Raw genomic sequence first — 27,231 nt, forward strand, 5'->3', positions numbered from 1 at the left:
CACAGTCCGCCTGCAGCACCAAAGTCCAGCACGTTAGCGCTTTTCGAAGATTGATGCGAAGAGTCCTGATACCAGGGGGTCAAGTGGTTCACTTATTGTCACCCCTGTCGACATGTCAAAGAACAAATCTTATGCCGGCACAGAAGATGTCGGTGCCTAAGTTCACAGCTCATTTGCGCCTTTTGAAAAGTTAACACCGACAACGATATGCATCGGCATTGCCTAATACAGGAAACACCATGATTTTTCGTGAATGCTTTCAACCACAAAACTGCCACAACCTCTCCGAAAACCATTGAAGCCTAGCGCGCACTTACGCGCTTTTGTGGCGTGGGCTCCGGGGAGACCGTGACAGTCGGCTAGCGTTGCTTCAGTGATGGAACATGGCGAAGGAAGGTGGTCTGGTTGGTGGTAATCCAGGCATGGGCCGCGCCACTCAACGAGGTGCTGACACTCGCGCAGAGAATGTCCTTGCGCCTTGTAAAATGATTTCTTGGGCCGTCAGGAAAAATGCCGGGAATCCCACTTCTGACACCAAATGTGACATTTTAATTTACAGGAGGACGTCCACAGCCAAATCAGACCAAATTAGAAGTGTGTCACGCGCCGTCTGCACGCGCTTCGTCGTCGTCTTCGGTGGTTCCCGGCACGCGCCTTAGCACGCCGCTACAATATATATATATATATATAAAGTTTTGGTACAGTGCCTTTACCTTTCGTTTGTCAATCATTTGGTATAGACCCTCTTGCTGTTTGCGAACATGAGCAGCCACTTGCGTCCGAAGTGACTTCGGGTCGCACCATCTTTGCCAACCTGTTGCCCTTGCTTATGTCACCAGTGCTAGAAGGCATAAAAGCTACACGAATAACAAAGTTGCAGATTTAACGAGGGCCTTCGGCTTTACAATATTACATCTTGGAGGCGGCAAGTTGGTTTACAAGAATACTCGAAACATTTGAAAATATCTCGCAGTCCTTCGTTCTTTTGGCGTTCACCTGAAGCCGGTTAGACTTTTCATCGTCATTTCAAGCAGCAGTGTGAAGGTGGCCTTTATAATTTTGAAAACCGAAAGTTCTCCGGGATGTCGAAGACTGGAGCACCACCTGGTGACGCTTGCCGTACAAAAGGGTCTATAGTGCAGTGGGCAATCGTTGCAGGGGATACCACAGCTTCGCTGTCCAACCACCTTTACAGCGTAAATTAAAGCCTTATTCTTTAGTTAATCTTAGAATTACGTAAATAATTAAACCGGAGGGTGTGTGTCTCCAAAAAGCTTGCTTCTCCCCATCAAGGGTCGTAGCGCTGGAAAGTTCGCTTTCTGCCTTCTTGGCGAAATGTGTTTTGTTCGTGAATCGTCGACGGGAGTGACCAAAAGCGTCGTCCTGGTCGACCTTTCACGATGGACCAAACGCTCACTGTGATTTTATGAGTATGATGAATTCTATATTTAATATTGGAGACAAAGGAACCGCGGCTACTGCGACCGGCGCAGTCGGTCCCAGCGAAAAAAAAGTCGAACAAGCTGAAACAAAATTTTTTTTTTTTCGTGCATAGAAATTTACAGGGCGAATCGTCCCAGCGTGAATTCCGCTGAGTGTTCAAACCGGAAGTATTCGTCAAGCGTAATGGCATGCTTTCGAAATCCGAGCGCTATCATAGCGCAAGCGGGTGAAATAAATGTAGTCGGAAACGTGCGAACGTCGGCGCCTCAAGGTATACCTTCGTAAATGTCGAGTTGTGAATGCTCGGAAAGTGTTAAGAAAAGGGAACTCTGAAGTGCGTCTTGACTCTGCGTGTTCGATGGTACATGTTGAACGTCTTCTCAGGCAGCTGTTAATCCAATTACGCGTCCGAGGAGAGCTCGACATTGTTAGAAATAGACGAAACTGGTCCCACAAGTATATAACGTTAGTGGCGACGACCATAAAGCCATATTCACACTACTCGTAAACTATACAAAAGAAATTACGTAATTATCTGCGGGCGCGCCTCAAGAATGCTCCCAGTATCTTCGTTTCCTACAAATGTACGTTTCGTACATTTCTGCATCTCTGCAGACAGTCTTTGCATTCCCAATGTGTCGGGACAGTCATACATGGAAGAACCACCCCTCAGCCAGTCCGACGGCAGGCCGTCTTTTGTGCGATGTTACCAGCAGCGTTACCGTGGTTCTAAAGTGAAAAGTCGTCATCTCTCCTGCCGAGAACGTAACTTTCATGTGTCACGCCTTATTAAGTGTCCCTTGCTGTGTACTCAGCGTATGTGGAGACTAAACAAAAATAGAAAGAAAACGACATGAAAACGATAAACATGTTCTTGCGACGATGTGGCTTTTTTCAGGAGTCTGAACAGAAGAGGATATATCAAACCAGCATCGATGCAAATGGCGAGTTGGATGGGAATAGTGCTCTGTGGGGTTTAAAGAGACATGCAAAGGAAAACCAGAAACAGTTTGAAAATGCTACGGTCATCGTTATGCTAACGTCGTAAGTAATGGAGAAGCAATTGACATCTCCGTGGCTGTATCGAGATCTAAACTGAAAACGACCTGTTTTTGTTACAGGTACTACTTCCAGGATCGGTCTCAAGCTGGTAATGTATTTCAGTTACTGATTCCCCTATTCATACATAGTCTCGAAGAGAATGGTGTGAACTAAAGTAACTGCACAGGCGAGCTGGTCCATACTGACATGCTAATCCAGGAGTGGCGGAAAACTTATCAGCCAGAACTTTTACGCCCGACCGCCAGGATCGCGACATCCGACAGCATGAGACATCGGCTTTTGTGATGTAATTTGTTGCCACTTCGGAACCTCTTTCGATGCGTGGACGGAATAGGAGGTTAATCACGCCAGTCTGAGGCGCGTTCTAGGCGCTGTAGCTAGTGGCGCTCTGAGTACCTGCCGTCTTCACGTTGTACAGGGAATACAGGTCCTACCTCCTGGATAACAAGGCCTATACGCCTCGCAAGTGGGCTCATTTTCGTCTTCTGCGCATGAGAAAGGAAGTAGCGGTGACGTCAGAACGCCCAGCCCTGATTGGCTGATCCTATCTGAGCGTCGTCTGCTCCTTTGCAATGTCGTCTGCTCGCAACGTCGTCTGTGTCTGTCTTACCTTTCCTGCGACTTTCGGAAGTGCAGGCCTTTACGAGCGAGCTCGACTTCGCCTTTCATGGAGGGCAGACGAAATAACTCGAGCGGTACGTTGTTTTTGTCTAACAACTAGCAGACGCGCATCAAGGACGGAAGTCGAAGGACTCACTGGCGAGGTGTCCCGAGGCGCCGAGGTTTGTTTGCGAAGAACCGAGAGTGACCGTGTTAGTGTCCGCAAGTTCCCTCCCAAATACTTTTTCCCTCCTTTCGTGTGCGGCGAGACTCCTCACTCATTAACGGTGTCGGCGGGTCGGCGCAGTTAACGTCGTCTGCTTTATGTCTGCTAGTCAAAGCGATGGCTGCTTTACCTTTCCTGCGTCTGCCGGAAATTCACCGCTTTTTCACCGGTGAGAGTCACCATTGCCTCGGGAAACAAGGAGATAACAAGAGGAAGAAATTGACCTCTTAATCTAAAATTGAGGTCAGCGATCAAATATAATACGGGAAGGGTTCACAAGGGTCGCGCGGGCATATTCCATTCAACACGCCAGCCGGTCGTGGACAGACGGTCGCCGAGTCGGAATGCCTGGGCCTATATCTGCCGTGCTCTCTTGGGCTGTGTTCCATATCTTACCCAAATAAATCCGAGTTACTCCGGCGGATCGTATCACGTGACAGCACAGATTGAAAAACGCTGGACGCGAGTAGGTTTTAGAACGCGAAGGGTACGAAACCCTTACCCTGGAGTAAAATCGAGTAAATTTCGGAACACGGCCTTGGTCGTGTTCGGTGGAATCGTGGCCGTTGGAGCTTTTCCCGGGTATTTCTGGATCCAGCTTTCTTTTTCGTCGTGGTCTGTTTCAAGTACTTTTTACTTTTTTCTTGCTGCTTGAAGTCGGGACGCGTGAGAAGCGCACGTAAAAAAATAAACGTCCGTGGGTCGTCACGACCGCGACGGTGTCGGCCATGCTGATTTGATCGTAAGAAGTGCGCAAGACAGCTTCGGAGCTGTCGTAGGATTTCGTCGTCACCTGCGCAAAACTTGCGAAAATTTCGTTTCGTGAATATGAATTTGTTCTTAAGTTTTGTCTTACGCACATTTTTGGCGTAAGATCGTTTCGTGAATCTGGCCTCTGCACTTCCGAAAGTCGCAGGAAAGCTAAGTCAGACGCAGACGACGTTGCGAGCGGACGACGTTGCAAAGGAGCAGACGACGCTCAGATAGGATCAGCCAATCAGGGCTCGGCGTTCTGACGTCACCGCTACCCCCTGTGCAATAAGCAGACGAACTTGCCCTCCGCATAGCGCTTAAGCTTCTACGTCAGCTGCTTGGGGCCAGCGTAGCGGGACTCAGGTTGAACGCGAGTGCTGCGGCAGTTTGCGGACGGAACTCGTGTTCCAGCAGGACAAGACGAGTCCCAAATGAACGCTGAGGCCGCATTCGTGTTTAATCTGCGCCCACCGACGGCCTCAAGCGCGTGACGCCAAACATCAACATGCAGGAAAGCAATGCTGGGTCGAGCATGACAGCAAGCGTAATTCATCCCTCTAACAATTTTTTTTTCTTGAGAGTGGCACATTTTAGCAGTGTTGGTTTTGCAGATTTCGGTTCTCGGTCGACTTCCACGTCGACTGAATATAGCAAAAAGCGCGAGACAAAAAATAAATTAAAAAAATGAAAAAACTCAGGCACCCGTTTTAGTACGAGGTCCTCTGCCTTGCCAATCCAACTGGAATTTCTTGTTTGATCTTTCCTTCTTGGTTTGGCCGTTAGAGTGAGCTATAAGACGAGGTCATGCAGCTGGGAATCATCATATCGAATCCGCTCTGGATTAAGCTGGTTCCGGGCGCAAAATGCGCACTGCGTTTCTGAGGTTAACGTCGCATGATTAGTCTTCCAGTGTTTATACCAGCTTCACCCGGCTACATGTTTTAACGGCATTAAAATGCAGCTGGACTAATCAAAGTTGCAGCCACCAAATTAGTCGCAGTTTTTATTGACGATTGACGTCATTGAAGTGACGATGACGTCATCAGTGACGTCACGCGTCCCATAATACACCGCGCGGTTACGCCGACGGCGACGGCGACGCCGACGCCGCTGAAGCCGGAAAGGGGCGCCTAAGAGCAGCGCTCTGAAAGAGAAGTTCGGTAGGATGCCCTATCCTCGTCAGGTTTCTTTACTGCGTTCAATCTGTGACAGTTTGCGCGTATGTAAATAACCGTGAGCCCTATCATGTAACTGCTATACTTCCATTCCTTTCAGGTTACTCCTTCCTTGGTGGAGTATGCAGCAGAGATCAAGTAGCTCTCGTCGTCGACATAGACCCACTCTACCGCTGTGAATTAGGCTTGGCGGAGCACATCCTGAGAGTGTAGGTGCCACAATTCTGTCCGCACTTGTCCCAAGCGATGGAATGTCCGCTCGTGCTTCTCGCGTTCCTCGGGCTGCCGCTTTTTTCTCGTCGGGTTTGGAAATCATGTTTCGGATCCTTGCCGCTGCAAAAGCTGTGCGCTGGATACCAGACTCCCCGAGAAATGCTCTGTGCTTCTAGATCCTCGCGCTCCAAATCTGCGACCGGACGCTTTATGGATCCGTCATTGAACTGCCAGGCTTTGGGAGTATAGAGGAGGCTTTGATATAATGTATGAGCAGGTGCGATCCCCGGCTTATGTAAACCAGAACGCCTACCTGTGACAAACGTCTCATTCATCCATATGTGGCTTCTTGCAAGTATTTAGCACTTTTTCCCGGTAGTTTCCACCTTCTCAGTTAAAAAAAAACTTTGCCAACGTATAATTTTTTTTTCGCCTCGTGCTACATCTTTTTTTTAGAAATCAGTATTTCTCGCTACAATATTTATATTAATTAACAAGTATTTTTGTTTCGTTGTTGTACGCTGACAATATTCTGCAGTGGCAAAGCCGTCGTCCTAAGAGCCGAAATGGCATTACGATGGAAGCAATAATACCGCAAAAGTATTCGGAGATTTTCTGTAAACAAGCTATACTCACGGTGTATGATATATTTTTTGTGTGTAAAAGTATACAAGCTTTGGTAAAAAAAAAGAACTGGAAATGTTTTGCGATTTAAAAGATTTTTAAAAATAATTTAAAGTTTTTAAAGAAAGAATCTGCATACGAACAAAAAGTAACGCCAATGTTAAAAAAATGTAAGATGTTTACAATCCCATGTAACGCCAAATTAGAGCGCAGCTCTTGAGGAGGATGGGAGAAGGAGGAGGATGAGAGGAGGCTATACCCCTCCTCCTCTCCCGCTCGCCTCCCATTTAGCTAGAAATTGTCGCTAAATTTTCCGCTAAATTTAGCGGAAAAATTTTATCGGTATAAAATTTCATAGCTAAATTTAGCGGGGAATGTTACCGCTAAATTGAGCGACAAAAGTTTCCTCTTATAACAAAAGATATTCCCGCTAAATATAGCAAAAATGTCCCGCTAAATCGGAGGGGAGCACGAGGGAAGGAGGGAAGGTTACGAAGGGAGAGGAGGGGCCTACCTTCCCCTTCGTATTCGCCCCTCCTCCTCCTCTTCAAGAGCTGCGCTTTAATTCGGCGTCACAAAGAATTCAAAAAGGTCTTTCATTTGTAGGGAATTTTCAGAGACGCACCGTCTATGAAAATTCCCTAGAAATGAGATACCTTTTTGAATTCTCTGTAATGGAGTCACCGAACTGTTCATTATTTATTTTGTTCATGATTTATTTCCGAGTTCTATAAGGATTTATAAATTAAAATTCTGTTTTTAACCTTTTCAGGATGGCCGTGGATTTGAAGGAGCATGTGCTTGAGAAATGCATAAAGAATACAACCGTACTGCCCCAGTGCGGTTTGGATATGCTCAACGCTTCGCTTGCGTAAGGCACTGTTCAGTAATTATAATGCCTATTTGTTTACGGCTGCATAAACATAAAACGGGGGTCATGCAAACATGACTCAATCTGCCCCTTCCCCTTAGCAGAGTAGTCGAACAATATACAAAACAAGCTCCAACGTTTTTGTTTATTTTTTTATCTATTTACAATTTAATTTCATTTTTGGAATACCTGGGATGTACGCTTTCCAGCCTGCTCTTTATTGCTTCTAAATAAAAAATATATATTTAAAAAGCTCGGCAAAGTTGACATTTCAAGGTTTTTTTTCCGCGCTTTCCAGCATAATCCCTACAAAGTATATGGCGCTAGGCCTCGGCATTTATCGAAATGAAATGCTCCATTAAAGTTCGAGTGAATTCACGCTACCGAGTAACGTGTGCCGCAGCGACAGCAACTCGGAGCTTCCGGAAATCGCTGTCACTACGGCGCCGTTGTCGTTTCTGAACTGTTTTCTGGACACGATTCTGAAGATTTCTACGAGAACCTTAATTCAGCTTTCTATTCCTCTTGGGTACCTCATCCGTACCTTCTCTACTACGACGAGCTTCCTCTGCACGCCATAACTGAAATTCGCGTTCTTCGGATCCACTACGGACTTTCCGATGTCTAGCTATACGACGTCCAAGTTCGCCTGCTCGGATAGTCGTGCGCATGCATCGACACAACGAGGTGTCGACTGGAGCCACTCTATGGTGCCTGGATCGCGTCTCCGACTGGTGTGTTTAGCGTCCTATCCCGTCCATACATCAAAAGTGGTCGCCAAGTGGCAACAAATGACGTCACAGAAGCCGGAGTGTCATGCTGTTGCATGTCGCGATCCTGGCGGTTGGCCGTAGAAATGCTGGCGAAAACCACAGGCGAACATGAGTGTCGCTGTGGTCACGGCGTTCCAGGCGCCGCAACTTCCGGCTGCTTTAGCTTCCGTGGACTGCCGCACTGGAGAGCGACCTGCAGCAGAACAGGCGTCTGCCATATACACCACAGCTGTTGGGACGCCGCCAGGTTCGCGACCGGCGACAGCATGACACTTGTATGACGTCATCAGGCGGAAATCGAGGGACCACTTTTTTGGACCCGGCAAACACACCAGTTGCAGACGCGTTCCAGGCACCGTAGCCACTAAGGTCAATATCGAAGTCAGTTGACAGACTTCTTGTAGGGCATCACGCCTTTTCGTGGGTGCGGCCGCTTGGTGGCGATTTTTATTCTAGGTGTTCTAGGTGGCGTAAGCTAACGCCCGATCCAGAAGGCTCAGCCGCATTCATCCATCCATTTATCCATCGCTTGTGGACAGAAGTGGTGAAACGTTAAATGGAGATTGCCTAAGTAGAGAAGGGATTTTACGTTTTTCTTTTTTTTATCTTTTTCTTATAGTAAGCCTAACGTTTACGTAAACGTTTGCGCAGAAAGAGCGCCATTCTGAAACGATCCCTCGTTGTCCATAGAGGCGTTGCCACTGGTGGCTCTAGGGACGCTAATCACCTAAAGAACCTCGCTGTGCTCGCGTTTTCTTGCAAGTAGCGTCAAATCATAGCGTCCTCTATACTACAACAGCCTGCCAGTTCGACGACGGAGCCATAGAGTGCCCGGTCGCAGATTTGGACCGCGAGGATCTGGTAGCACAGAGAATTTTTCGGGGAGTCTGGTATTCAGCGCACAGCTTTTGCAGTGGCGAGGACCCGAAACATGGGTTTCAAACCAGACGAGAAAAGAAGCGGTAGCCCGGGAAACGCGTGAAGCACGAGCGGACATTCCGTCGCTCGGGACGAGTGTGTTTCGGCGCCTCGCCGCAGCGGGGCGTCCATTACATGACTCTTGTCTGCTGCTCTACCTTTTCACTTTCGGAGGCCGCGTCACGGCGATCTGCCAGGATTTGTGAGTATTAGCGGCGAGATGTTTTGGCGGCGCCCTCCCGTGGTTCCCTCTCGTGACGTCATTACCTTGCGAACAACAAGTTCGATGGTGTTTGTAATGGGCATGGTGGAAGCTTGAAATCATTGCGCTCTCAAAGGAACACTGCCAACACCGTCAAAAGTGAAGTTCTTCCATTCCTCTTATTTCCATCGATGAGAAATCCTTTGCCGACGTCATAGCCAGCATTCGGCCAATCGTGGAAAGGTGACCACAGCGACGCTTTTGACCGCTCACGTCGCCAGTAGAGGAGGCTATGGTGAAATGCGCCAGTGCACGAGGTTCGTGTTTCGGGCGGAACTTGGAAGCAAATGGCGGCGCGGCACTAAAGTGAGCGGCCCTTGAAAGTACAGTGTTCTAGAAAGTTGGAGTGGCAAGAGCGGCGGCCGCCTCGTAAAGATTTTGCGCGTAGACGACACCGTGGCGCTGCTGTGCCCTAGGAGCGCGCACCCGTGAGCTCCGTCTTTGGCGCCGATTTTTACGGCCCATCTTAGATCCAGCCTCGGTATTTCAAACACTCTATACTTCACCTTGTCCGGGAATTCTGCTTCGTAGTGTTTTCTCCCTTCTCAGACAATAGAGAGTTTTAGTAGATCGTTCCGATACCCCCGATAGCCCCGATAACGATACTATGCATGCGCAAGGGAGGCGGTGGCGAAGTATCGGGATATCGTTATCATAGTCATGGGAACGATCTACTAAAACTCTCTATTGCGGAAGCCTCTACGTGCCAGCGTTCGTCAGTTCGCGCACCTCGAGTGTCGAGTAGAAGTCTAGTCACTCGTCACTAACTTAATTCTGCGCAGTCGCGTGCTCTGTCAGAAGGACCATTGGACCCACGAAGCCGCCGTATCGTCTTCTAACAAAGCAAAGCCGGTTGTTAACCTTGATTGCGGGATTCCATGAATCCCTATGTGGCTCCAAGACGATAGAAAAGTCCTCAACTAAAAAAATTCGAAGTTACGAAACAAAATCTTTTTTTAATAATACAAACTAACCTCGCGTGGAGCCCCCATCCATTTGCCCACAAAAACCGCACAGCTGTAGTTTGTGAGAGGCAGAGCGTCATGTTGTTTCGTCATGCGGTCTTCCCCGCTTTAAAAATGCGACCACCGGAAGTTCCGAATCGGCCATCTTGGGCCTGGGTGAAGTCAGCCGGGTGAAGCGTAGCGGAAGCGTAGCGGAAGCGTAGCGGAAGCCGGTGCGGCTCCGTGCTGGAAGACTCGTTTTCTGTTTGCTCGCCCTCGTTCGCCTACGATTTTTTTGAAAACCTTGTGTTTTCAAAGAAAGCTGCCTTTGAAAAGCCACGTAAATTTTTACAAAAGCGCAGTCTAGACGCTTTTGCAGCAGCTGTGCATGGGCGCCGCCATAACCGACCTTCAGTTTTTGTTTCCTCTTATTCCGTTTACCTCCCTTCAGTATTACCGTAGCAGGCCAGGTTATTGCCATCTTGGATTCTTTTGTGTCCTTCTCCCAGCATTGGCCTTTGTGGAGGCTCGTCAACGCCCGCTTTAGTGGCTCGGTATCTCGTAAGAAAAGAGAAGGTCAGCAATGGCGGCTGTAATCCTGAGCGTGTGTAAAACGTCTATACCTCCTAGTGGATACAGAGCGTACGTCAGCGCGTTGTTTAATTTTTTCGGACTACCTATCTATCTATATATATATATATATATTGAGAGAGAAGCGGGCACATTTTGTAAATGCTAACTTGAGCCGAGAGAGTTTTCCATCATGTTTCTACAAACCAAATGTTTTTTTTTTTTTTTTTTTTGTTATTGCACACATATAATCATCAGCGCAAGGGAACTGCCAACAAAGATACGAATACCATTGCGAATGAATGCAGTCTGATAAACTGCGTTGGCAAACGAAGGATCCGCTACCCATCCTATTAAACTCTACCTCAGAAAGTGGGCTTACTTTATCCGAGTTATCTAATTCTGGCTCAATTCAAAATACAACCATTAAAGGAAAACTTCTTGAACTGAACATGCAGTTCTTTCAGTGTATATACTCCTTGATCGTATTTGGTTAAAGACCGACGGCCAGTTCGCGCTTTCCACTTTTCTCCCGCTTCCCCCTCTCCCCCTTCTACCCTATCCACCGTTGCCTGTTTCCTCCTCCCCGAGGGTGAGGAGGATCTTCTGCCTTAAAGAATCTCGAGTCTGGTTGTCGGCCCTTAACAGATTCTCGAGAGAGAGAGACAGAGAGAGAAATGACAGGAAGATCCATTAGTGGATTCTTCGGGAATGCGTTCTCATGAAACTGGGAAACGCCACACACGTCCCTGTTTGGGAAATGCTTACGGTAACCCCTTCACTTTTTGGGAGGGGGATTTCTCTTTTGCTTCCTCTACTTTTTGCTGCCTCTTTGTGGCCTCGTTATGGGGTCAGTGTTAGCGTCTCCCAAAGGGGGACGGTTGTGGCGTTTCCCAAGGGTTACGCTAACGGATTCCCCATGAACCCTCCGATGGATCTTCCTGTAAATTTTTTCGCCCCCTTTTTTTGAACTTTGCATTTCAAATTACGTCGACGCCCTTGGATACGGTCATCCATATCACTCGTAAGAGACCCAGATCAATTCCACTCGTGGAATAAACAGCATCCATCGTTTTAACTACACACACATCACAGCCCATGTAGCGCTACCGCGGAAACTCAGAGCGAAGAACAACCGGCGACAGCAGAGCGGCAGCTCAGCACACCCGCATTTCACCGCGCCGCGGCGCAACACCTCCTTCGTACCAAAGCCATAGTGCTGAATGAGATGCCGTCACCAGAGATGGCCAACGTTGGGCACAGATTGAACGCAACGATTGCGTCAACGTTCGGCTCAACCTTGACTCGAAGCCGAGCGCTGACTCAGCACTCCTTTCCACTATGTGTCCAGTGTTGGCCTCCTCTGATTAAGCCATCTCATTCAGCGCTACGGCTGTTATCTAGCAGGTGTTGGGCGGTGCCTCCTCCTCCCTGGCTCCATGCCAGCTCTGCGCGTGACTTTGCCAAAAATGATGTTGATTGGGGCGAAGCCCTGGTGGGTGTTGATGATACTGATCTTGTTCATAGGTAGTGCTGATGGTGCTGATTTTTTATTGCTCGTTTCATCCGTGACATCCCCAGCTGTTGAGTTACTACAACATCTCATAGCCCCCTACTCGTCCCGCAGTCATGGCCGAGTGGTTAAGGCGACGGACTAGAAATCCATTGGGGTCTCCCTGCACAGGTTCGAATCCTGTCGACTGCGAAAACATTTTTTTTTTTTTAAGACGACAGATGGGATGGCAATCGGTGTGAGCACGGACGCCGGACGGACAAGGCTAGACCCTAAGGAGCTTCGCCCCTAAAATAAAAGGGCTCCTTTTGACGAAAACCCGGCGGTGTCTGTCAGTTTGTCAGCGCAGAGGAGAAAGGGAGAGGTTGACGCCTGCTCACGTCACGCTTTGGACCAATGGGAGGGTCGCACGCGACAACTGACGAACGAAACACACCGCTGGGTTTTCTTCAAAACCCGGTGGGGTCGGGTTTTCTCCAAATTCCGGCGTTAATCTTAACGCTTTAAAAAAAGTAGGCCTTGCACTTCTACCAAGTTTGCTTCAGTGCGCAGCGATTTACGTTTACGTTGATACTCATTTTTACTTTGTTTCAAAGCCGCGTGCCCCAAGAGTGCTTTCGACCAAGGGGACAGGAGGTTCCCCAAGTCACGAGTTTGCCTGGCGACGTCGTCGATTTGTCGGAACTCTGTAAATCAATATATCCCTACAAACCGGAGATCGAACACTGTTTCGTAAGTCTGTCTTACTTTTGCTGTCCACTTTTAGTTCCATATATGGCTGCCATCAGGGGTTCACACATTTGGGTACGAATGTCATCGAGTGTTTGCTCGCTTCAAACCGCTTCGAAAGACTGCGCTCAGTCACTGGCGCCATCAAGGGGGTGGCGCTGGGACGCATCGATCTGCCTATGACCAGACCACAGTGTACGATATAAAATTGCGCGACGATCAAACGACGAGATGCGTTTAGACAGCGGCAGCAAGGTCGTAGGATGTGTTTTCCCGCCAAATCTAGCGGGGAAACTGACTTGGTGCATAGGTCACGTGACGTAATTGTTTTTCCTCTAGCGGGTAGCTTGAATGCCTAAACGTGATGCGTTCAGACAGGTAGACGCCATGTCACATCACATTAATTTCCCGCCAAATTTAGCGGGGTACCTTCGTTTACGTGGGGATGGGCCCTAACAACTGCCGCTGTAACATAATTAGGTGAGGGCGCACGGCACAGCAAACGCTGCGACACGCTCGACCAGATAGAGTCCTCGTGGCGCGCGTTCGAGTAGCCTTAGCCGACGACAGCGCCTCCACTGCGTAGTCACGGCACTCACTGCCACTCTTCACACCATTTACCATCATGTTTGTATTGTTGGAAGAATAATTTAGTGTTCATTTTCATTGCATTGTTTATAGTTCAATTTTGCACCCCCTCCCCCCCCCCCCTTTTTTTAATGTAAAACCTCCCCTAAGTCAAATAAACAAAATAAAATGAATTGAAACTTAGAGAGAAAAAAAAGTGTCTCATGCGGGCGCGCGTCTTTTTTCGGGGGGGAGGGGGGGGGGGGGCGTGTGAAGTCACTGACTAGCCCTTTCAAAGGCATGACTTCAACTCCGCACCATAGATCTATACGACTCACTTCCCTTATAAAACTGTTATTGCCGCCACTGAGGCACGAACTAAAGCTTCAATGCCAAAAAGTGTCTAAACATTAAGGGGAGCTCAAGTGCCAAGTTCTACAAGGCGTTGCGCACCCCAAAAAAACACTTTAAAAACAAGCATGTTTCATTCCCATAGAAAGCATGGAAAACCGGGTCTGCGAGGTTAGCCGCATATTGAGGAGCCATTTGATGGCGCCGCTTGCCACTAAGGCGAAGAGAGGACTCTATCTGCCAACTTCGACGCGTGTGATGTCCATATTTCGCACCATAAACCATAGTGGAGGTTTTGCAGGAATTACGAGAAGAAATTTACGAACTCTCTTTGAGCAATTTTCTCGTATATTGGTGTCAAAACTATTTAAAGCACACGGTGAAACAATGATGATTAACATACAGCAGATTGAAAGCGTTCCAGTGCTACGTGGTAGATAACAACAGGGTGCCATTTCTTTTTAAGCTTATTGCTGCGTTTTTGAAGCACGAATTTGATTAAGGGGCTTTAAAGGGGCCATGAGATGATTTTTCAACTAATTCCTCCTTAGCTTTCCACTTCAACTCAGAAGAAAAATGAGAAATCACGCGGTTGCGACGTGCTTGGGCACCGGAGGCGTTGGCTCCAAGCTTCCACCATGCTTTTTAAGCACACCACAGAACTTCTCATTCCCAAGTGATGATAAGTTCTGTCATGTCACTCATTGGCCACGAACGTGAATTCAGAAATTCGTCGACGGGTTGATTGTTGACGAGCGCAGTGCTCGTGCCCGATGTGTGTAGCTGGTGCATTAGATGACGTGCTTTGGGTACCGCGGATGTATCCCAGTAATAAGGCGGCAAGCTTTCGAAACAAAAGACATAAGAAATAGTCTGCTACATCTTTTTAAATTTTCGTACCGAAAGCCAGGTTTTTACTTTCTAGCCCATTTCATTTGGCTCGCTAAAGGAAGCGCGATTAGTAGTCTATACGTGAAATAATTTATCTCGGTCCAAAATTAATTTTCAAACCCCTTTCAGCTCTTTCTCTGGTCGTAGTTGCGCGTAAAAGTGGGCACAGATTCAATACCACTTAGAAGACAAGGCCCACCAGTCGTCATCACTCGTGGATCCACGCATCGCCGAGTAGCTTGCTTTCGCATCGCTGACAGCGCGTCTTGCAGCGTCTCCCGCTGAGCGACTCCAAAAGGAGGCGTCGAGTTCTTGCACCTTGACTTGACATTAGTCGAGTCGCGACTCGACTCTATCGCTTCGCCTCGACTCGACTCAACTCGACTCGCCTAGATTCGCCTAAATTTCCCTCGACTCACCTCGACTCTCCTCGACTTGCCGCGGCCCAACTCACTCGACTCGACTCAACTCGACTCGCCTAAACTTCCCTCGACTCACCTCGACTCACCTCAACTTGCCTCGGCCCGACTCACTCGACTCGACTCGACTCGCCTAAACTTCCCTCGACTCACCTCGACTTACCTCGACTTGCCTCGGCCCGACTCACTCGACTCAACTCGACTCGCCCCGATTTGCCTAAACTTCCCTCGACTCACCTCCACTTGCCTCGGCCCGACTCACTCGACTCGACTCGACTCGACTCGCCTCGACTCGCCTAAACTTCCCGCAACTCACCTCGACTCACCTCGACTTGCCTCGGCCCGACTCACTCGACTCGACTCAACCCGACTCGCCTCGACTCGCCTAAACTTCCCTCGACTCATCTCGACTTGCCTCGGCCCGACTCACTCGCCTCGACTCAACTCGACTCACTTCGACTCGCCTAAACTTCCCTCGACTCACCTCGACTCACCTCGACTTGCCTCGGCCCGACTCACTCGACTCGACTCAACTCGACTCGCCTCGACTCGCCTAAACTTCCCTCGACTCACCTCGACTCACCTCGACTTGCCTCGGCCCGACTCACTCGACTCGACTCGCCTCGACTCGCCTAAACTTCCCTCGACTCACCTCGACTTGCCTCGGCCCGACTCACTCGACTCGACTCGACTCGATTCAGCTCGACTCGCCTAAATTTCCCTCGACTCACCTCGACTTGCCTCGGCCCGACTCACTCGACTCGACTCGCCTCGACTCGCCTAAACTTCCCTCGACTCACCTCGACTTGCCTCGGCCCGACTCACTCGACTCGACTCAACTCGACTCGCCTCCACTCGCCTAAACTTCCCTCGACTCACCTCGACTCACCTCGATTTGCCTCGGCCCGACTCACTCGACTCGACTCAACTCGACTCGCCTCGACTCGCCTAAATTTCCCTCGACTCACCTCGACTCACTTCGACTTGCCTCGGCCCGACTCACTCGACTCGACTCAACTCGACTCGCCTCGACTCGCCTAAACTTCCCTCGACTTCCCTCGACTCACCTCGACTCACCTCGACTTGCCTCGGCCCGGCTCACTCGACTCGACTCGCCTCGACTCGCCTAAACTTCCCTCGACTCACCTCGACTCACCTCGACTTGCCTCAGCCCGACTCACTCGACTCGACTCAACTCGACTCGCCTCGGCTCGCCTAAACTTCCCTTGACTCACCTCGACTCACCTCGACTTGCCTCGGTCTGACTCACTCGACTCGACTCGACTCGACTCAACTCGACTCGCCTCGACTCGCCTAAACTTCCCTCGACTCACCTCGACTCACCTCGACTTGCCTCGGCCCGACTCACTCGACTCGACTCGCCTCGACTCGCCTAAACTTCCCTCAACTCACCTCGACTCACCTCGACTTGCCTCGGCCCGACTCACTCGACTCGACTCAACTCGACTCGCCTCCACTCGCCTAAACTTCCCTCGACTCACCTCGACTTGTTTCGGCCCGATTCACTCGACTCGACTCGACTCAACTCGACTCGCCTCGACTCGCCTAAACTTCCCTCGACTCACCTCGACTCACCTCGACTTGCCTCGGCCCGACTCACTCGACTCGACTCAACTCGACTCGCCTCGACTCGCCTAACTTCCCTCGACTCACCTCGACTTGCCTCAGCCCGACTCACTCGACTCGACTCGACTCAACTCGACTCGCCTCGACTCGCCTAAATTTCCCTCGACTCACCTCGACTTGCCTCGGCCCGACTTACTCGACTCGACTCGACTCGACTCGCCTCGACTCGCCTAAACTTCCCTCGACTCACCTCGACTCACCTCGACTTGCCTCGGCCCGACTCACTTGACTCGACTCGACTCAACTCGCCTCGCCTCGACTCGCCTAAACTTCCCTCGACTCACCTCGACTTGTTTCGGCCCGATTCACTCGACTCGACTCAACTCGACTCGCCTCGACTCGCCTAAACTTCCCTCGACTCACCTCGACTCACCTCGACTTGCCTCGGCCCGACTCACTCGACTCGACTCGCCTCGACTCGCCTCAACTTCCCCCAACTCACCTCGACTCACCTCGACTTGCCTCGGCCCGACTCACTTGACTCGACTCGACTCAACTCGCCTCGCTTCGACTCGCCTAAACTTCCCTCGACTCACCTCGACTTGTTTCGGCCCGATTCACTCGACTCGACTCGACTCAACTCGACTCGCCTCGACTCGCCTAAACTTCCCTCGACTCACCTCGACTCACCTCGACTTGCCTCGGCCCGACTCACTCGACTCGACTCGACTCGCCTAAACTTCCCTCGACTCACCTCGACTCACCTCGACTTGCCTCGGCCCGACTCACTCGACTCAACTCGACTCGCCCCGATTTGCCTAAACTTCCCTCGACTCACCTCCACTTGCCTCGGCCCGACTCACTCGACTCGACTCGACTCGACTCGCCTCGACTCGCCTAAACTTCCCGCAACTCACCTCGACTCACCTCGACTTGCCTCGGCCCGACTCACTCGACTCGACTCAATCCGACTCGCCTCGACTCGCCTAAACTTCCCTCGACTCATCTCGACTTGCCTCGGCCCGACTCACTCGCCTCGACTCAACTCGACTCACTTCGACTCGCCTAAACTTCCCTCGACTCACCTCGACTCACCTCGACTCACCTCGACTTGCCTCGGCCCGACTCACTCGACTCGACTCAACTCGACTCGCCTCGACTCGCCTAAACTTCCCTCGACTCACCTCGACTCACCTCGACTTGCCTCGGCCCGACTCACTCGACTCGACTCGCCTCGACTCGCCTCGACTCGCCTAAACTTCCCTCGACTCACCTCGACTTGCCTCGGCCCGACTCACTTGACTCGACTCGCCTCGACTCGCCTAAACTTCCCTCGACTCACCTCGACTTGCCTCGGCCCGACTCACTCGACTCGACTCGACTCGATTCAGCTCGACTCGCCTAAATTTCCCTCGACTCACCTCGACTTGCCTCGGCCCGACTCACTCGACTCGACTCGCCTCGACTCGCCTAAACTTCCCTCGACTCACCTCGACTTGCCTCGGCCCAACTCACTCGACTCGACTCAACTCGACTCGCCTCCACTCGCCTAAACTTCCCTCGACTCACCTCGACTCACCTCGATTTGCCTCGGCCCGACTCACTCGACTCGACTCAACTCGACTCGCCTCGACTCGCCTAAATTTCCCTCGACTCACCTCGACTCACTTCGACTTGCCTCGGCCCGACTCACTCGACTCGACTCAACTCGACTCGCCTCGACTCGCCTAAACTTCCCTCGACTCACCTCGACTCACCTCGACTTGCCTCGGCCCGGCTCACTCGACTCGACTCGCCTCGACTCGCCTAAACTTCCCTCGACTCACCTCGACTCACCTCGACTTGCCTCAGCCCGACTCACTCGACTCGACTCAACTCGACTCGCCTCGACTCGCCTAAACTTCCCTTGACTCACCTCGACTCACCTCGACTTGCCTCGGTCCGACTCACTCGACTCGACTCGACTCGACTCAACTCGACTCGCCTCGACTCGCCTAAACTTCCCTCGACTCACCTCGACTCACCTCGACTTGCCTCGGCCCGACTCACTCGACTCGACTCGCCTCGACTCGCCTCGACTCGCCTAAACGTCCCTCAACTCACCTCGACTCACCTCGACTTGCCTCGGCCCGACTCACTCGACTCGACTCAACTCGACTCGCCTCCACTCGCCTAAACTTCCCTCGACTCACCTCGACTTGTTTCGGCCCGATTCACTCGACTCGACTCGACTCAACTCGACTCGCCTCGACTCGCCTAAACTTCCCTCGACTCACCTCGACTCACCTCGACTTGCCTCGGCCCGACTCACTCGACTCGACTCAACTCGACTCGCCTCGACTCGCCTAACTTCCCTCGACTCACCTCGACTTGCCTCAGCCCGACTCACTCGACTCGACTCGACTCAACTCGACTCGCCTCGACTCGCCTAAATTTCCCTCGACTCACCTCGACTTGCCTCGGCCCGACTTACTCGACTCGACTCAACTCGACTCGCCTCGACTCGCCTAAACTTCCCTCGACTCACCTCGACTCACCTCGACTTGCCTCGGCCCGACTCACTTGACTCGACTCGACTCAACTCGCCTCGCCTCGACTCGCCTAAACTTCCCTCGACTCACCTCGACTTGTTTCGGCCCGATTCACTCGACTCGACTCAACTCGACTCGCCTCGACTCGCCTAAACTTCCCTCGACTCACCTCGACTCACCTCGACTTGCCTCGGCCCGACTCACTCGACTCGACTCGCCTCGACTCGCCTCAACTTCCCTCAACTCACCTCGACTCACCTCGACTTGCCTCGGCCCGACTCACTTGACTCGACTCGACTCAACTCGCCTCGCCTCGACTCGCCTAAACTTCCCTCAACTCACCTCGACTTGTTTCGGCCCGATTCACTCGACTCGACTCGACTCAACTCGACTCGCCTCGACTCGCCTAAACTTCCCTCGACTCACCTCGACTCACCTCGACTTGCCTCGGCCCGACTCACTCGACTCGACTCAACTCGACTCGCCTCGACTCGCCTAAACTTCTCTCGACTCACCTCGACTTGTTTCGGCCCGATTCACTCGACTCGACTCGACTCAACTCGCCTCGCCTCGACTCGCCTAAACTTCCCTCGACTCACCTCGACTCACCTCGACTTGCCTCGGCCCGACTCACTCGACTCGACTCGCCTCGACTCGCCTCGACTCGCCTAAACTTCCCTCGACTCACCTCGACTCACCTCGACTTGTCTCGGCCCGACTCACTCGACTCGACTCAACTCGACTCGCCTCGACTCGCCTAAACTTCCCTCGACTCACCTCGACTTGCCTCAGCCCGACTCACTCGACTCGACTCGACTCAACTCGACTCGCCTCGACTCGCCTAAATTTCCCTCGACTCACCTCGACTCACCTCGACTTGCCTCGGTCCGACTTACTCGACTCGACTCAACTCGACTCGCCTCGACTCGCCTAAACTTCCCTCGACTCACCTCGACTCACCTCGACTTGCCTCGGCCCGACTCACTTGACTCGTCTCGACTCAACTTGACTCGCCTCGACTCGCCTAAACTTCTTTCGACTCACCTCGACTTGCCTCGGCCCGACTCACTCGCCTCGACTCAACTCGACTCACTTCGACTCGCCTAAACTTCCCTCGACTCACCTCGACTTGCCTCGGCCCGACTCACTCGACTCGACTCAACTCGACTCGCCTCGACTCGCCTAAACTTCCCTCGACTCACCTCGACTCACCTCGACTTGCCTCGGCCCGACTCACTCGACTCGACTCAACTCGACTCGCCTCGACTCGCCTAAACTTCCCTCGACTCACCTCGACTTGCCTCGGCCCGACTCACTCGACTCGACTCAACTCGACTCGACTCAACTCGACTCGCCTAAACGTCCCTCGACTCACCTCGACTCACCTCGACTTGCCTCGGCCCGACTCACTCGACTCGACTCAACTCGACTCAACTCGACTCGCCTCGACTCGCCTAAACGTCCCTCGACTCACCTCGACTCGCCTCGACTTGCCTTGAGTCGACTCACTCGACTCGACTCGACCTGACACGCCTCGACTCGCCTTGCCTCCAATCGACTCAACTCGACTAACTCGACTCGACTCGCCTTGACTCTCCTCGACTCGACTGGCCTCGACTCGCCTGTCCTCGACTCGCCTGGACTTACCTCGACTCGATTCGACTCATTCGACTCGACTTGCCTCGACTTGCTCGACTCGACTCATTCGACTCGACTCGCCTCGACTTCACTGGACTTGACTCGCCTCAACGCGCCTTGACTCGACTCAACTCGACTTGACTCAACTCAACTCAAATCGACAATGCCTGCGGACAACATTTTGTGGCTGCATAGCCACAAAATGTTGTCCGCAGGCATTGTGGGCGAACTGGGGCTTAGCCTAACTGCAATTAAGGATGCCCGTGTAGCAAGGGTATAAGTCGGTCCGATTGCTCCAGTCGAAGCGTCGACTTGTATTTAGAAAGGGGCGTAGGGAAAGACGCGGACATGTCTGCATGCTTGGTAATCGCGGTTCAGCACCCTCAACAGGGTTTCTCATACGAAAAGATGAACAGTAGCAAATGCGCCCCTTTTACGCCAGAAACTGAAGCTGAAACTGAAACCACAGAAGTCCGGAGCTACTTGGAGCAATCACACGAGTGCCCGCGTGTGTAGATGGTATCGGCAGGGCGCAGTCAATCACATTCAACCGCAAACGTGTGAATCAGACTTCGCTCTCAACGGCCTTGCAACTGGCTGTTGATTACGTCAGACTGATGCTGAGAACAGCAACAGTGCTTCAGATATGTTTAAATCAATCAATCAATCCACGAATTTCATATCAGACGCTGATCGGATTTTTTTTTTTTTAATCTGGATTCTGTTTAACGTGATGCCTTTCATACACTCTCAGCGCACTCGATCTACTTTGTCTAAGTCACTTCCGATGTTGGATTCAAGTATTTAGATTTCGCGGCCTATTTTTAATAAGGAATTTGTTTTATGGGTTTTTTTCTACGAGAAAATCGTCACGAACGATCGACACGCTGAGAACGTTACACGATTCAGTTTTCCTGTTAAATTCAGCGGGGGAATCGACGTCGGGACTTGACAGCACGTCTCCTCTACACCAATCAAGTTTTCCCGCTCAATTTAGAAATTCACGTCACGTGACCTGATGTCACGCGATCGACCAATAAATTAATCACATTTCCTCGCCAAATTTAGCGTGCCAATCAACGTCACGTGACCTAAACACCAATCCGGTTTCCTGGCTCAATGCGGAGAGAGGGGTAGACGTCCTGTGACAAATAAACTAATTCAATTTCTCCGCTAAATTTAGAAGAAGAAAAAAAGAAGTTCGTGGGTTATGGAAGATACATTTGGGTACTCCCTAGTCTTTGTAATCATGATCGAGTTTGTGGAAATATGTTTATAGCGATTAAAGGCCCTCTTCACGTGTTCTGTTCTCACTGCATTAAAGCGAGTCGTGTAATGTGACTTCTCGCGTGTTTCCTTCTGTATATCCAGCGAGAAGAGCTCACTGGGACGCACCGCTTCTATCCAGTGTACGACTGCGAGTTAACCTGCTGCTTGGAGTACAACACTCTGCAGCAAACATTGTATACAACTCCAGCAATACAAGGTCTTCGATGCGGCATCGAAGATAAGGTGGGTTTCCTCTTTCAGAACTCCCCCCTCTTCTTTCTAGACAAAGTAGTTTTCTGGCAGACAACGTTAAAAAAAAAGAAGAGGAGGGGCACTAATCCACTTACTGCAATATGCTGTTTATGCTAATAATTTAATCTACGGGCTTTAAGAATCTTAAAAAATAAAAAAAAAACATTAAATCATGCTTGGCCGATATTTTTACTAAAATTGGTATCAAAGATCGAGACACCAGAGGTCGCCGTTGGACGAGGCTTGAGGAAGGGCAGAACCCTGTCCTTCCTCTAGCGACTGCGCCTTCAAGTCTCAACGAGAGTATTCCGAGGCAATCGATCTCTGTTACCGATTGTAATTGAAACATCGGTCACACATGAATGTAATGTTTGCTTTCTTAGGATGCTTAGGGACTACATATAATATAGTTTATGACCATAAATAGACTATCGCAGAAAGTGGTTTTAAGGCGTTCACATACCTACCTCTGGTTACGACGGGAAAGACTAAAGCCTCTTCACATACTCACATTTGACTAAGACCGACCTAGTCAAGACCGGTGTTTTGAGTCTCTAGTGACTGCTTACCACCGGCTGCATTAAGCGCGATCCAAACCAACGTGTTTTTGTGCGCACGTAGCTCGTGCGCTTCCCGGATATTGCGTATTTTGTGACGTTCTTGCTGTTTCCGGTGCGCTTTCTGTGTCCCAAGCATGCGCGTTGGTTAGGACGGAGCACTTTCGGGCGAGCGGCCAGCATATGTGCGCCAGACGGCGAAGAAACGCCTTCACCCATTGGCCGGGAAAGGGTATGGGAGAGGAGCACCCTACTACGTCACAGCGCGTTTTCCTGCGCGTTATGAACAAAGTTGCAATCATCCAACTCTCTTATGCGCACCCGGAAGGTGCATGGAATCAGCGCGACGTCACGAAATACGCAATTTCCGGGAAGCGCACGGCCCACCCCCGCACGAAAACGCGTTGGTTTGGATCGCGCTTTGAGCATCGTTCACACTCTTGCATCCGAGTACGACCGAGAGAGACCAGACCGGTTTTTAAGCCTCTTGCGACGTCTTAGGACTGGGTGCGCTGCCGCGGAGCTGGTCCTAAGAGATCGCAAGAGGCTTAAAAACCGGTCTGGTCTCTCTCGGTCGTACTCGGACGCACGTGTGTGAACGGGCCTTTACTGCACAGCCAGTCCTATGCCGCCATAAGAGGCTTAAAAGCAGTCTTGTCTTAGTCAGTCGTAGTCAAGTGCTAGCGTGTCAACGAGCCAAAAAGGAACCCTGAAAAGGATTTCTTTTTTTAAATCAGTCTGGTAGCGACACGCGTGTCGCAAAATAAATATTTACGCAAACATTCTTTTTTTTTTTTTCTTTTATTACTGACGGGTCAAAATTATTTTTTTATTGCCCGAAACGATTGAAAACGATGCCTGGACATTGTCCCCAAGATTCAAAGCTTAAGAATGAAGTATTTGTGAATAAAAAAAAAAAAATTCCAAAAGCCAAATTTGAACTTCCTCCGCAATCTGCACCAGTGTCTCTCAGGCCTCCGTGTCGTGTTCGCCCACGTTCCGCGAACAACCGCTCCGTGAGTGCCCCCTATCGCCGTGATCAGGCGACGCTTCACTTTCCAGTTTGAAGTTCCTTTAGGACCCTTTCAGCGATCTCAAATTCTTTGCAACAGTGTGAGGCCGAAGAAAACGCGCAGTGGACTTTTGTGAGCGACGGGAGGGGTCACGTCACGCAGGTTGTGCGTGAAAGGCTGCCCCGGCGGAGTCAGAACCGAAGCTACGGTACACAGACACCAAACCCAGTTGTTTTGACCGTTCGACGATTTCCTTTTAGAGGTTTCAGAGGACGTCGGGCAGCTAAAAAAGACAACTTCATTCGACTCCCCGACTCACCGATCACCCTCAGTTCTACATGTGTCGAGCGCCGCCGTGTTTTCCGAGTGAGGGTAAAAATTAAGTCAGGATGCGACATCACACCGGACTCCGATTTTAGGTATCTCAAAAATAAGGGCCGTGGTGCGCTCGAGACTGCGTTACAAAAAAAAAATATGTTCTACGGATGCCGTTGGTAAATATTATAGATATTTCGCTTACAAAGCTTCTAAATTTCACGATCGATTACGACACAAATAAAAAGAAGCGAGGAGGTGAGGAGCGGGAAAGAAGGGCGCCAAAAATAAAAAGGCGCGCGCGCGTGCGTGAAATTCGTTTGCGCGTTCGGGTATTTTTTGTTTGTTTCTAGGTGTTTAATACTACAGCTTGCATCGTTTTTGACGACAAAAACAAATAGGGCCTTTGAGGTCTCTGTGCCCCTTTAATGTCGGTTCAGACATTAAAGGGATACTTCAACATTATTTGAAATATTCGCGTCGTGTTCAAAATTAGGTTGAATATGATCCACAATATCCGTAAATGACAATCGCACGTTTGTATTTTGAGTCTGGTGGCTGTATTTTTCGTTAAAAACGGCCCACTCTGGCAAGCGCTCGGAGAAGGCCCAGCCTAGAGCACGTGACATCCAACGCAATCGTGACGTAGGTCGTCTCAAGACGAGCAAAGCTACGGCGAGGCTGACGTCGAGAAGATGGCCTAGTCGTTCCAGCCACCGAAGCGGCTGCTTTTGTACGAATTTTGAGTGACGGGTTAATCTTCTATAATCTTGTGGGGGCACAATAGCGACTTCTGCGACACACAAAAGGGATTCTCGGGAAGAGGGGAGTTCCTCCTGCCCCTCTTCTCTCGTCGTGGCCGGAGGCGAGACAACCTCCGTCACTAGCTGTCAATGTTGCTAGAGCGGCATTACAAGCGAGGCGTTAGCGACATCCACCAGGTGCTCTTTGCTAATCGTTTAATTCGTTTTAAAATTCCTTTTCGTGACTTTTTTAATAAGATATTGGTATGTTCGATGTGATACTGCTCCTTTGAACACACATAGACCAAAAAATGAGCGCCGAAATTTCGTTGTAGTATCCCTTTAAAGGGGCACAGACTAGCCTGAGACAGCGTTGAGACTGAAGAAACGACATGGAGGGAACAGCCCAGCATGCTTCAAAGGCTCCGGTAGTGGGGCACGCGAAACACGGTAACGGTTTGCTAAAAGTCCCTAATAATATAACCATTTTCGTTTGTTTTTTTTCCGCCTGACTTAAAAATTGTGCAAAAAAGAAAAAAAAAAGAGAAGAAAAGAAAATGCGCCGCAAACACTAGAGGGACGTTGTTGTTTCAGACAACGCTTGGCTTGTCTCGTCGGCGCGATTCCCAAGGAGACGCTGTCGGCATAGCGACGACATGATTTCAACGACTACGCCGCTCTTCCAACCGTCATTGTGGGAGGGGCTTGCGGCACTCTTTATGAGCTCAATTCTTAGATCGAGCGAAAAAACGCAAAAATTGATCGATTAATATCTTAGAAACCAACTTTTCGCCAATTTTTTTCAACTGGTCTGATCTCTAATAATAATTGCCGTCAAAACTGCAAGTGCAATGTGACCCCTAAGACCAATAATTAAGAAGTTCATTAACACGTTTCAGTTAATTATTAAGTTCGAATTAAAATCAAGCGCCCTGTGTGGTAAATTGTTTAATTAAAGAGAAAATCTTGATGTATCGCGCGGTGTTTACAGTCTCCCACCCATAAGCCTTTTTCTTTTTCTTTTTTTCTGGAAAGGGGGGGGGGGGAGAGAGTGCATTGCGTGATATATAAGGTGACTCAAGTCACCAGGCTCTATCTAAAATGGACCGCAAAAATCGACGCCCGACTAAGTCCAGTAGCGAGGTGTGTTTGGCCTTCGTATCGATAGATGGCGTCAGGAGAAACGCCCGAAAGTTCAGCCGACCAGCGAAAGAAAGCAGACGACATGGAGAGGAAATCCGTTGGCAGCAAAAGCGCCGTCGTGATGCAAATGCGTTTTTTTTTTGTTTTTTTTTTTTTCTGATTTATTTTTTAAGCAAAGGTACATTGAAAAAAGAAGTTATGTTAATTTTAATAAACCACGGTGGTCGCGAGCTGTTGCGATAAGCAGGTAGCGCCATCTACTAGTACGAACACCAAACACTCCCCGTTACTGGACTTGGTCGTCTGCGCCGCCACCCGCCGTAGACCCTGGCGAGTGTCTTGGCACTATTTTTTACAGAAAAAGTGCTACGCTTTGTAATTTTACAAAAAAAAAATCCGACCTGTGAAATACAACTTTGACGAAAAGTTTAGATTGCTACGTGCAGGCGTCTATTTTTACGGACCATTTTAGGTAGAGCCTTGTGACTTGGGTCACCCTACATATGCGATACAGGCTCTTAAAATATTTTGGAAGCTCCGTGTCCTTAGGACCAGGAAGTATCTACTCATACAGTCCTCAAGGCCTCCGCTGTTGTTTTCAGTCCTCAGCACCCTGAAAACAAGGAAGGGGAGGGGACGACAGCTACGAGGAGAGAAGGAATCCGTTCTGTTTGCACGGTTGATGTCCTCGCGGAAAACGAACGCGCGCTCCGCAACGTTTTCATCTCTTGGGAAGTCGACAAGCTCTTTTTGCCGTGCTCACCAGAAAGCGTGTCCTGTTTGTGCAGCCCTTAACGAGTACTTCTGTATTTGCAGTTTTGCGTCAACGGCGTTTGTTATAACCGTGAAGATTGGATCCACGAGCACCTTCCTAATGGCTCCCTCGACATCCATCCGTACGTGCCGCCCGAGAACCCGTTTTAAATGGACTCAACGTACGCAATAAAATGGCGATGGAAGAACCCTCGAACACTTCTGGGTCTTTATATTCCTAAACATGAACAACACATAGAGAGCAAAGCACTGATCTCTACGACGAGTTTTCTCAATCTTGCCTTTCCGCTCCACGATTGCGGGCACGGGAAATCTTTGATCGGCCATCGCCATGTTGGGGAGCCGGACTATACGTAACGCGGGGCATTCTTTGTGCTCAATCACATTTTTTTTTTTTATCAGTGAGGATTCTTAATTTAATCTTTGTGCAAAGCTGCAGTCACTCTGCTCGAACAGACATCAGACTAAATGCGCGTTGTTCGTTGCAGACAAAAGGTCCGGACTA

General features: G+C 50.2%; 1 protein-coding gene across 1 annotated transcript in view; it reads left to right on the forward strand.

Moving 5' to 3' along the window:
- Positions 1-26,876, forward strand: part of LOC115333057 — a 47,771-nt gene extending 20,895 nt beyond the window's left edge. The window contains exons 7-13 of the mRNA XM_040221996.1: positions 2,342-2,487; positions 2,565-2,593; positions 5,360-5,468; positions 6,869-6,967; positions 12,544-12,679; positions 22,032-22,172; positions 26,769-26,876. Coding sequence (XP_040077930.1) covers positions 2,342-2,487; positions 2,565-2,593; positions 5,360-5,468; positions 6,869-6,967; positions 12,544-12,679; positions 22,032-22,172; positions 26,769-26,876 — 768 coding nt within the window. The remainder of the gene's footprint in view (positions 1-2,341; positions 2,488-2,564; positions 2,594-5,359; positions 5,469-6,868; positions 6,968-12,543; positions 12,680-22,031; positions 22,173-26,768) is intronic.
- The last annotated feature ends 355 nt before the right edge of the window (positions 26,877-27,231 follow it).

The sequence above is a fragment of the Ixodes scapularis genome, unplaced genomic scaffold (assembly GCF_016920785.2).
Source record: "Ixodes scapularis isolate PalLabHiFi unplaced genomic scaffold, ASM1692078v2 PGA_scaffold4__175_contigs__length_147842914, whole genome shotgun sequence".
Classification (NCBI taxonomy): Eukaryota; Metazoa; Arthropoda; class Arachnida; order Ixodida; family Ixodidae; genus Ixodes; species Ixodes scapularis.